Source organism: Ochotona curzoniae, unplaced genomic scaffold, assembly GCF_017591425.1.
Source record: "Ochotona curzoniae isolate NIBS_2020 unplaced genomic scaffold, NIBS_Ocur_1.0 scaffold_3171, whole genome shotgun sequence".
In the NCBI taxonomy this organism is placed as follows: Eukaryota; Metazoa; Chordata; class Mammalia; order Lagomorpha; family Ochotonidae; genus Ochotona; species Ochotona curzoniae.
Genome location: NW_024467104.1, coordinates 230,718 through 243,121, shown reverse-complemented (window position 1 = coordinate 243,121; position 12,404 = coordinate 230,718). Strand labels below are relative to the sequence as shown.

General features: G+C 42.8%; 2 protein-coding genes across 2 annotated transcripts; both read right to left on the bottom strand.

The window, feature by feature from the left end:
• Positions 1-3,371: 3,371 nt before the first annotated feature.
• On the bottom strand, positions 3,372-4,298 carry LOC121172221 (olfactory receptor 140-like). Its single transcript, XM_041004073.1, has one exon. It carries the CDS (start codon positions 4,296-4,298, stop codon positions 3,372-3,374), a length of 927 nt encoding a protein of 308 aa, XP_040860007.1.
• Positions 4,299-9,391: 5,093 nt separating this feature from the next.
• Positions 9,392-10,312, bottom strand: LOC121172184 (olfactory receptor 4C46-like). The gene has a single exon (XM_041004025.1). The coding sequence runs from the start codon at positions 10,307-10,309 to the stop codon at positions 9,392-9,394; it is 918 nt and encodes a 305-aa protein (XP_040859959.1). The 5' UTR covers positions 10,310-10,312.
• Positions 10,313-12,404: the final 2,092 nt, after the last annotated feature.

Below are 12,404 nucleotides of genomic sequence, written 5' to 3'. Positions count from 1 at the left end.
TCTTTCTACTCCCTCGGGGAGGCCGATGATCCGAATATTCAATTTTCTAAGGTAATCCTTCATCTCTTGCATCATTTTATTAGTTTTGCTGAGGTTTGTCTCTAGCTGTTTAATTCGCTGGGCACTTTCATTTTGTGTGTCTTCTGTTTCAGAGATCCTTTCCTCTGCCGCATTTATTCTGTTGATGAGGCTTTCAATTTTATTCTCTTGGGCATCCAGTTTGGTTTTGATTTGTTGTATTTCGGTGATTATGCGGTTCTGGTAGTCTTCCAGCTTTGTGTCCACGTCTCTGAGAAATTTTAGCATTATTTTCATCAATTCCTTTGCTGGTAACACGTCCATGTCTTCATCTCGCATCGCCGATATTGATAATGGCTTTTGGCCCATGTTTGGTGGGGTGCTGGCTCTTTCATCTGGAGCACAGCTCTTTCTAGTGGTTTTTCCCATTGCGTTGGTGTATTCTGGTAAGGCAAATGGACCCGTGTGTTGAGGGGCTGTCAGGTGCTTTCCTGTAGAGATTGGAGCCTGCAAGCGTGGTGTTGCCGGGCGTGGTAATTTTCAAGGCACCGTTGGTGCGTTCTCAGGGCCCGGGGCTGTAGAGCACCACCTTGGGGGCCCAGTGGATTCCAGGCACACTCTGGGCACCTCTTCTACAGGTGTGACACCCCAGGGCGTGGAGGGATGGAGGCGCTCTCTGGGCGCGCCCCCTGCACGGGAATCCACAGGACGTAGAAGGTTTTATGTGCTTTCTCCCTGCGTTCTCCTTGTCAGGGACTGCAGGGTTTTTCAGAGCCCGCCTGGTGTGTCTCCCACACACAAGACTGTGGTTGAGGCACTTTCTGGGCGTGGCTCTTGTGCAGTGATTCCACCACTCGTGGTGTGTGTGTGGCTCCTCCTCACAGGACCGTAGAGGAGGTGTGACCCAGGCGCCCTGTTAAAATAACTTCTCAGCGGGATCGCACAGTGCCAGTGTGGCACAGGAGATTTCAGAGCTCTCCCGGTGTGTCGCCTACACTCAGGACTGCGGGGTGGGAGGCGAGGAATGGACAGTTCACACTATGGGAGTGGCATCTGCGTGTCAGGGACACACAGCGCTACACTTCCCAGTTCAGCACCCTCCTGACTCCTGCGCTACGGAGGCGGCTGCTGCAGGCGGGACCGCCTAGCCCAGCCCGGCGCGGCGCTCAGAGTCCTCCTGGTGCTGTCGCCCACCCACAGGGTTTCAGGGTGTCGGGGATTCCAGACTCCCACCAGCAGCCTCCGCGCGCTGAGATGCACTGGCCCACTTAGCGCAGGAAGATCTGAGGCGCTTTCCCGGGACCTTTTCAGCCACCAACACGCACCGCTGTTCCCAAGGCACAGACCTGACAGTTTCAGGTTGCGCCCCTTGTGTTCTCAGAGGCTGGAGCCTCAGCAGGGGGTGGGGAATGCGGAGGCTGCCACGTTAATCCCCAGCTCACCAAAGTCCGGCTGCTGCAGTCTGCTTCTGCTGTTGTTGAAGAATTCCGCCGGCGACGATCCCTCCGATTTCCCTGTCTCCAAGCTGGCCGCGTCTCCCGTCAGGCTGCTCTCAAAGGTGACTCAGCAGGTCTGGAGTGGGATGTCGGCTTCTCTACCTTTGCCCTGCTCCGTTCTCGTTGTTCTTCCGAGTTGTGTGGAACTTTTTGGCTCCACACTGTCCCAGGGAGTTTCACGGACCTCTCCCTACGGTTTCCTGCCGCTCCTCTTCGCTGCCTCTGCAGCACTCTAACCTTCTCTCACTGAACTCTCCCTCATAGCCTTTCTCCTACGTCGGCCATCTTCCCTTCAGTGTGCTCTTCTTTTATGATCTCAATAAAACATGATCCAAAATCATGCAGTCTAGATTCTCTGAGAATGTTTAATTCACATCAGCAATATCAAGCCTGATCATTGGTATTCAGTTTGTTTATGATTTAATCATATTTACAGGACTAGGCTTTGGGGAAGAGTTTTGTGTCTTGTGAATTTGAGACATTCATGCATAAACAGGGACACAGAGATACCCACCCACCCATCTCACCGAAAAAATTACAGTCAATCACAAATGGCCAATAAAATTGAAGGGGACACTTCCAAGATGTAAAAAATAACGGGACATTATAGTCAAACAAGACTTAATCATCTCAGTGTTAAGTACTACTCTATGTCTGGGAGTTGCCGTGTGCTCAGAGCGTGCTGAGGAAGGGTGACAACAAACCCTACTCCCCTTGTGTGAATGACAAAGTGGACTCACTGATACCACCTGGACACTTCTCAGTGATAGGCATGTAGACAGGTCACCACAACGGCCTGCTGGAAGAAAGCAGACCTGAGGCCCAGAAGACATGGGATTGAACTTTGCACCTGGGACTTTCAGTTGTATTTCCTGAGACTAAGGGACTGGTAATGCTCTCGTAGGCTCAATTTGATTCTTCATAAAACATGAATTGTAACATTGAAATGGTCAGTTACAAACATAGATCTCATTACTTCAGTGAATTGAATGGCTGATATATATGAAACGACTCAAAATGTAAACACACCACTTCTGGGAAACAATAGCATTAGAAGGGCATCTTCTTTTTTTTTTTTTTTTTACTTTTTCTGCTGATAATTATACTCCTTCAAGTGTTTCCCCAAAACTTAGGAAGAAAAAGGAAGAAAGCTGGTATGTTTGCATTTCAGAAAAATTGTGAGCCACGAGGCTATTTCAGCAAATAAAAACAAACTAAGAAATGTTTTAACTTTTCTGCCTTATATTTTTGTGTGTGTGTCAACAAACATTTAGAGATAGGTAATGAATTGCCTCTTTCTTTATGAGCATCTCACAAAAGAATACAGTCTCAAGGGAAAGGACACAGAAGGGGTGTGCCAGGAGAGAAGAGGGAGGGAGGAAAATTTAGGGAGCGAAGGGCAAGTCACAGCAATGTGTTCCTGTTTCAACAGCTCACTGTCCGTGTGTGCATCTAAGAATTCTTTAACTTCTTTTTCATCGCACTACAAGGCAAGTAAAAATGCAAAAGAAATGTTTCTCAGAGATCAAAGCTCTATGGAAAATTCAGATGTCTTCAAACTACAAAAGTGTAAAAAAATATTCACATGTAGGCAAGAGAACGCAGAGGAAATGCTAGAGTCATCAAACAGTGGATTCAGAGCTGTTCAACCTCATATCCAGAATGTGTGCATATGAACTTGAAAGCCTCAGCTAAGAATATTAAAAGGTACCCAAAGCACACAGCCCACCTTTTAGATGATTATTTGCAAGCTTGATTTTTGCAATGATCTGGAAAATTTAATCTCTTGCACATTTGACCACAGATATATTGCTCTCCGCTAATATCTGTCATCATTTTCTTGGCATTCTGAGTGGATTAAGTCACTCTCCTCTTCACCAAACTCCTCATGGCATTCTTCACCTCTGTATTTCTTACTGTGTAAATGATAGGATTTAGCATCGGGGTGAGGATTGCGAAGAACACAGTGACCAACTTGTCCACAGGGTAGGTGGCCACGGGACGCATGTAGGTGAAGATGCAAGGCACGAAAAAGAGCACGACGACGGTCACGTGGGAGCCACACGTGGAGAGGGCTTTGCGCAGTCCTTCGGACCCGAGGGACTTCAGAGAGCGCAGGATGACCGCGTAAGAGAGGAGCAGCATGGACAAGATGAGCAGGCACATGGCTCCGCTGTTGGCTGCCACCACCATGCCAAGCCTGTATGTGTCTCCACAGGCGAGCTTCAACAAGGGGAAGAGATCACACATAAAGTGGTCGATGACATTGGGACCACAAAAGGGCAAGTTGACCATGAAAAAAATCTGCAGAGTGGCATGCAGGATGCCTCCAATCCAGGCGATGAGCACCAGGAGGCGGCAGAGCCCCTGGCGCATGATGGTCGTGTAGTGCAAGGGCTTGCAGATGGCCACATAGCGGTCATAGGCCATGATGATGAGAAGGATGATCTCGGATCCCCCGAGGAAGTGCTCCACAAACAGCTGAGTCAGGCAGCCACCCAGAGAGATAGTTCTTCTCTGGTAGAGCAGGTCGATGATCATTTTGGGGGTGGTGACCGAGGTGTAGGAGGCATCGATGAAGGACAAGTAAGTGAGAAAATAGTACATGGGAGCTGAAAGGGTGGGGCTCAGGGAGATGGTGAGCACGATGAGCAGATTAGCCAGCAGGGTGAAGAGGAAAATGAACAGAAACACCACGAAGAGTATCTTCTGCAAGCGTGGATTCTGTGTGAGCCCCAAGAGAATAAATTCGGTCACATTATGGGGAGACGCCAGGTGAGCCATTCACAAAGTGACCCCTCGCTAGGATCTAAATTACCTACAGAAAGAGGAAGACACCTAATGAGTCATCCAGAAATGATGCTGTTCATTTTGTACTACGGACAGAGAATAGTCCCTGTGTCTGTGGAGTACGTTCTTGTCACTATGTACTTTACGTGTAGCAAACTTTTGAAAAGATAATGCCTCCCAGTTTAATCACTGATTGCTTATCTTGCAGAGTGAGTATGAGAGTATCAGTCTCCTGCATGGAACAGCATGGTATTAGACAAATTAATCTCAAGAAAAATGTAATGCAGTTATTTCCTCTTGCTTGTCTTTCAAATTTATGTTCCACATAACATGTGCAAACTGGTTTTTTCACCCAATACAATTACAAATTCAATACACTGGAGTTAAAGAATTCTTGGGTAGTTTTTTTTTTTTTCAGTTTATGGAAATCTACCAAAACCTTTTACATGTACTCCTCCATGTGTTAAAATTTTGAAAATACATGTCTCGGTGAGCAGAGGTTTGGCTAAATCCACATCTCACCGTAGACTGGATTCTCGGCTTTGGCTCTGGTTTCTTGTTAAGGCATCCTCGCACATGTAAGTGTGATGGCTCCAATAATGAGATTTGCCACTGCCTGTGGGAGACCTAGCTTGTGTTCCAGGCTGTTGGCTGCAGTCCCCAGTTGATAAACAGATTCACACTATTTCAGGAGTGAACCAGAGGATGGGAGTGATTTCCAGATAAGAAGCTTCTGGACAGCAAAGCAAACACTTAACAAAGTGCAAAGACATTCAATAGAAGCACAGACAATATTTACAAATTCTACAGATCCAAAATTAGAAAGTGAATCCACCATAGGACCCAGTCACTGTATCTTCTTTAACTTTTATTCTCTCAAGAAGAAATGTTTACACACATGTGAAACAACAAGTGCAATTTTACCTGTTCCTTATCCTGAGACTGTTTGTCAAAAAGGTCAGAGAAGAATGTGGTACCCATAATGTAAGACTGAGACCTGACTAATAAAGTAATTTAGATGTAGGAAGCAACAGCCATCACTATATCTCTTTTCTCTCTGACGTCACACTAATCCTCCTTGAATAAACTGAGTGGAAAACATTTTAACAAAAAGGAAATCATTGCATAGAACACATTCACCACAAGCTCTAAGAATGTAAAACTCATTTCACTTCCTTAAGATCATCTCACCTATATGTTTGTCTGACATACAGACATGCACAGGCCTTGAGGCACCTGCTGTTACGTCAAGAAAGAAAGACAGAAAGCTGTCAGAGTTGACATGTCAGAGACTCAGCTTTAGTGACTGTTGACATATAAATGCTGTCTTTGGGTAATGCCTTTCTCTTGAGCCTTTCAAGGGGATTCTCCATACCCTGTTGGCAAGAACATTCTGTGAACTTTCTTAGCTACAGCTAATTGGATCTCAAGGGTATTTCATTAATATTAGTGGATCTTGCCCAAGGCCCAATTATTTCACCTTTCTGAACTGTGCATTAGAAGAAAACTTTTGCAGCCATTCCTCTTTATTTACTAGGATGTTTCTAAGCCCTTATGATGATACACACTGTATCAGAGAAACAAAGCACAGCAGTTAATACAGTTAATCACTAGTGATTCTGTATATTTAATTACAAATGGACCTGGTATGGACTCTGGATATTAATCATTTTATAATTAAATGGCTGGTGACTATCTGACGTTTAAACTTTTCATTTATAATATTTTCGTGTTTCTAAGTTCATTCTTCATAACTATCATAACATTCAACATTGTTTCCAGATTACTTGAAGTGAGCTTTATGAGCTCATTACAATATCAGTACCTCACACCAAGATGGTTTTAGTACTTAAAATAAGGGAGATTCAGTACTTTTATAAAGTAGTTGTTTTTGATGCCAACAGCGGAGGCAGAGTAATATGAGCATGCTGAAAGCAATTACATTCCTGATTGAGACCCAAAGCTATCTACTGTGTTTATTCCAGTCATGTAAATTTACCATAACAATATCACTATGAAATGAGAGATGGGCATCATTTTAGCCACGAAAAATCTAAATCAACAGAGCACAATATTTTCTGACAATGCAAAAGAGGAAGCAACACCCAAATCTTACATTATTATTCTTTTCATGTCGGTTTATTTTATTTTTTTATTTTATGATGCAATTCCATAGGTTCTGGAATTTCCCTTACTCCCTCCCCAAATTCCCTCCTACCCTGCCTGCTTTCCTCTATATTATTACAATACTGTAGTCTGGCATACGTGGTCATTAAGTCTTCATCCTCATAGTTAATTGTATCCTGACTTTGCAGACACAGTCGATGATATCCCAGCATTCTATCTTAAAGCTATATTTACCAGTGACATTGGGAATCCATCTTTGATGTGGAAGTAGAGATGCATGCTGAATTGCACCTTCATTTCTGGCATGGGAGTCTCTATTACACAGTTACTCTACATTTCCTTAAAGGAAAAGTCATAGAACCAAATCAACAACAGGAATAGAGTTAAAAAATTTACAGCACCGTGGAGTTAACTAACATGCTACTGCATGACAAATGTGTCAGTGAAAAAAAAAAGGAAAAAATCTTCTTGAGGAAAATGATGCTACTATATGACCTAAACATCAGCGAAATTGAATAAGAAAAGAGAAATTATTTTGAAGAAATGAAAATAGAAACATAACTATCAAAATCTGTGAGTTGCAGCAAAAATGGCACTGAAAGGGCTATTTTGCATGAAGGTTGCTTGTTGCAGAGAGAACATATGCTATTGGTCTTTTTGGGGATTAACTTTCACTCAACATAATAGTCTCTATTTGGGACCATTTGCTGCAAGTGGTTTAATTTCATTATTTTTAATGTCTGAGTAGTATTCCACGGAGCAGAAGCTTCATTAACCTTATATTCTCAGAGCAGTGTTTAATAGCTCTGTGTCACAACACTGTCTGCTTTCACCAATCATGAGACATTCTGTAACTCTCTACTAAAAGTACTCAAAGAAGCCTGCATCAATGTCTGAAATTATTTCCAATTGACTGAAAAAAGTCAGAAAAATCTCTACAGAGAATCATATTCCGTAAATCACATGTGTTTTTAGATTAGAAATAGGTCCTAACTGAATTGACTTCAGAGGATATGATCACTCTAACATGTGGAACAACAATCTAAGAAAGCTGAGGTCATGGCACGAAGGTGAGTTTTATAGCTCACATGAACATTGTGCTATCATGATATCTGTGCTGGTAGGAGTCAAGATTTAAATGAAACATTGAAACTGACCAAAAGGTAGAAATGGGCATCGACTGTACTGAAGCACCATCTTTGGAAATGTCTTAAAATTGTCTTTCAACTCTGACCCTCCGATATCAGAATAGGAAATGAGCAGGCCAAACATACTAATTAAAGTCCGTTCAGGATGACCTGTTAACTAATCTTCCATCCCCTGTTAAACATCCAGAAAGCCAGGCAAAGAATGTTCTCTGGGACCTCTCCACTTTCCTAGTTGAGCTGCCCAGATCCTACAATAGTATAAAATGGACAAAGGGCAAAGGGCTTGATTAGATTTACGTCGATGTCAGTGGGAGCTGACCATGAATTCCTGGAGACAGAATAATGGCTGCCTCACAAATAAAGATCCAAACATCGAGTGGGAAAAGGCACAGAAACAACAGAACAAGAAGCTTCTAGTTCTAAATATTGCATCGTGTGTGTGTGTGTGTGTGTGTGTGTGTGTGTGTGTGTGTGAAGAGATTATGGGGAGGGTCTTCCCTGTAAGTCACAATCTACATTGTGTTACGCTCCAGTTGGCCACACAGCTTTCTGAGTATCAGCTGCTCACAGGCATATCACGCCATTCTACAATTACAAAGGAAGAGCACACAGTTGGCTATTTTGAGAGATCACCCTTGGATCTCTGCCTGCCTGGCCCATGTGGGATGTCATAGGCACACAGCACACGGGGTTCCCCGGGGAACCCTTCACAATGGTGTTGGCTAACTGAGACCCCAACCTGGCGAGTTCCCTGGTCGTGCAGGTGAGACTGGTGCTTCTCTCCTCTGTCCTTGGATGACCTGTGCTGGGTCTTCCTTGGTAAGCAACTCTGAGAAGTCAAATTGCAGCATGGTCAACCTGCCACCTGGGGCATTCCTGCCAGTCATGTATGTTGTACATGACCTACCACGTGATTCCAAGGTCCAGAGATATAGACATGCCTTCTAGTGAAGCACAGCGTCACTGCTGGGTGGGAGGACCGTCAGGAGACGTCCTCTGCCTCCCCTTTCTCAGCAAATGCTTGCTTTACAATAAAGGGTATGCTGCATCAGACTGTCTCTGGTGGTTCTTTCTGCTGGTGAACATAGTCCCCTAACCCCATCAGAGCTTTCTGGGCCCTTCTGCAGGGAACTCCCAGAGATTAAAAAGCAAAAGGGAGTCTAAAGTAAACACTGCCTTGCTGTTTACACATGTTGAAATATTAACAAGAGCAGTGGATTCAGGTGCAGATGAAGGCAACTTTGACACTGGGGACAGTTATGTAACTTGCTTAAGCTTCATCCCCCTTTGTCCACATAACTGGAATAATTATGACAATAGCTTCTTGCAGAGGTGCTGTGATAATCATGTGAGAGGTGCAGGTAGTTCTGCAGTACTCCCCCTCTCGCCCAAAAACATTAATAAAGCAGTCCAGAAATAAGCAGTGAATAAATTTTGAATTACATGCTTTTCTGAGGAATGTGATAAGATCTCATGATGTCCCACTCCATCCTGCCTGGGACTTGACGCATCCTTTTGTTCCTGGTGTCCATATAGCACACGCAGTCTGCCCTTTGCCCAGGAGTTGTTATGGTATCCAACCAACTCTCACAGTGTCACCATGCTCGCATTCATGCAACTCTTTATTGAATCAAGACGCCAAAGCAGAAACTGTTTTCACTGTACACTCTTGTTATAGCCCTTTTATTGTTCATTGTTGTTCATCTACTATTCTAATTTATAAATTTAATTTTATCCTACATATGAATTTATTTAAAGAAACAGTATGAGCAAAATTTAAATATCATGATAGGAATATCTTCTTTATTCACATCATTTGTCATGGGAATTTGCATTCCTGTTTAATATCATCTTAATGGCATTCTTTACCTCTGCATTTCTTACTGTGTAGATGACAGGATTTAACATGGGAGTGACAAGTGTGTAAAATACTGCGATGGCTTTATCCATAGGAAAGGTGGCTAATGGTCGCAGATACATAAAAATGCAGGGCACAAAGAACAGGACGACGACTGTGATGTGGGAGCTGCAGGTGGAGAGGGCTTTCTTCCTGCCGGCCTTGCTGTGAGTCCTTAAGGAGCTCAGGATAACCACGTAGGATATCAGCAACACGGCAAAGGTGATCACGGGAATCACCCCACCATTGGCAGCAACCAAGAGACCAAGGAGGAACATGTCAGTGCAGGCAAGTTGTATCAAGGGGAAAATGTCACACGTGAAGTGATCCATGATGTTGGGGCCACAGAATGGAAGCCAGAAGGTAACTAGAATTTGCCCAAAAGAATGGAGAAACCCCACTGCCCAGCAAAGAGCCACCAGGAGGCAGCACACACGCCGGTTCATCACAGCCACATAGTGCAGAGGTCTACAGATGGCCACATAGCGGTCATAGGCCATGACTACGAGGAGGACAATTTCCGAAGCACCTAAGAAATGTTCAAGAAAGAGCTGTACCATGCAGGCGTTGAACGAGATCGTTTTTGATTCTGAGAGAAGATGAGCCAACATTTTAGGGACTATGGTAGAGGAATAGCACGCATCTATCAAAGATAAGAAAGCCAGGAAGAAATACATTGGCGAGTCCAAAGTCTGGCTGCACATTATGGTGACAACAATGAGCAAGTTCCCCGAGACAGTAACAAAATAGGTAATCAGTAACAGCAAAAACAGAATTGTTTGCATCTGAGGATTCTGTGTCAGTCCCAGTAGGATGAATTCAGTCACATTCATCCTATTCTCGTTTCTTAGGATGCTGATGAAGGAACTCCAAGGAAGAAGTGGTGCATTAACCTGTAAAACACGTGATGTAATAGCAAGGTGAGGAGCATTATGTATTACAGGTTTTCAGGTAAACCAAAAACATTTAAATAATTAAAGCAATTTCCTTTTCACGTTAGACCACAAGAAATGAACCGAGCTTTTTTTTAAAAAAATTGTTAAATGTTTGTTTGTAAAGCAGAGTTACAGAGAGAAGCAGCGACAAAGGAGAGTCATCCACTTCCAGGTTCACGGTGCTGCTGTTAAGCATAGTTGATAGTCCCTGCACCAACTAGCTACTAAAGTGATAACTGATAACAATGCCAAAATGCCCTGTAAAATAACTTGTGACAAGTTTGAGTAGGTCTTTGCTGCAGACCATTATTCATAGGGAGCTACCATGTCACTCAATTCATTCATTTGCACTTACTAATAAACATTACATCCCTCTTCCTTTTACATATAAAAAGAATGTACTTGCCATGAATTCTATTTCTGTTCACTACTAACATACGTGTGAAGTCTGACTTACCCTGTCTCCTATGGAAAAGCTCTTAAATAAGCAGCAAATTAGCAAGGCTATATCTCAGCTTGTTCATCTCTTTGCCTACTCCAAGTAATGCAGTGTTTGACTCATAAAAGCAAGTGTGAAATCCTTTGGCTTATTCTCTTTGTTTGTTTCCAACTTATAGCAAAATGTTCACAATCTTACCTAATAAAAGCCAGAATGAACCTTTGGGAAGTAAGCTATGTCTATTCTGTCACCATTCAGGTCACCTTCACTCTTCTGCACCCAGGGTGGCAGTCCTCCATGGTCTGGCCAACAAGAAGCCCTGGCTTTTGTCATACCTTATTGGATTCCCTACCGTTCAGTGATTCTTTGATAGGTAATGTTATCCAATCTCAGCCTTGCATTGTGAGTCTTCAAGTTTATTTTGGATGCCAGAATTGCTGAAAGAGAAAAGGTGAATGAATCATAACATATCCACCTGTTAAAAAACATGTTCTTACCGTGTGTGTTATTTCATTATCAATCTTTTACCTATATAATTGTTTTAACCAACCAACGTGAACAATTTTCTTCTTTTTATCAAGCGAAATAAATTCTACTTAATCACGCACACACACTGCATCAGAAATCTTCATTAAGTTTGACACTAGGAATTTTACAACTTGTCTGTCTGTTTAGACATAAAGAAATACATGTACTTAGTTCTTTTTTGCTATATTAATCAGTATACTAATACATTTCAAGAATTCCTTAAGTGCTGAAAAATTACATTTACTTGTAAGATTGTCATTCACTGATATTTTAATCTCATTATTTTATTGATATTTGTTACTACTCATTAAATTCTCTGCCATAAATACCATCCTCTGTTCATTTTTTCTCTTCCAAGGATCTAGTTTTTAAAATTATGAGTGCAATGAAGATACTTGATGTAAGGAATAATTTTGAGAGACTGAGGCTCGAATTTTTTCCTACAATTCTCAAAGCATATCAGAGCTTAGCAAGAAATATACGTGATGTGAGATCTCACATCTTCAACCAAGACCACACCGTAATAATTAGTCTGACACAATCATCCTTGTGGGAAAAGCCAAGACAATCTTTCTGGGCAGTGAATATTCTAGTTGACAAAAAGGCTACAGTTTGCTAAAGTGAACGTTTCACCTCACATTTATGTAGTATAAAAGCCATTTACAATCATTTTAATGTTTAAGTCAGGTGTTTCTTCTTGTCTTCAGGTATTGATGGGACAATTCATCAAAGCTTTCCCACCTAATGGAAATACATCACTATATATTATTGCCTTTGGTAAAACGTACATACTATTGGTCCAGGTATGGTAGCCGAGTGGCTAAAGTCTTCACCTTGCAATGGCCAGGATCCCATATGGCCACCCTTCTTTCCATCCAGTTCCTGTTTCTGCCCTGGGAAAGCAGTTGAGGACAGCCCAAAGTCTTTGAACCCTACTCCCGTGAGCAAAACCCAGAAGCTCTTACTCCTGGCATCAGATTGCCCCAGTTCCTGCATTTGTGGCCACTTGGGGAATGAATCATCAGA

Coding starts and splice junctions, on each gene's coding strand:
- LOC121172221 (XM_041004073.1), bottom strand. CDS start 4,298: ATGGCTCACCTGGCGTCTCCCCATAATGTGACCGAATTTATTCTCTTG.
- LOC121172184 (XM_041004025.1), bottom strand. CDS start 10,309: ATGAATGTGACTGAATTCATCCTACTGGGACTGACACAGAATCCTCAG.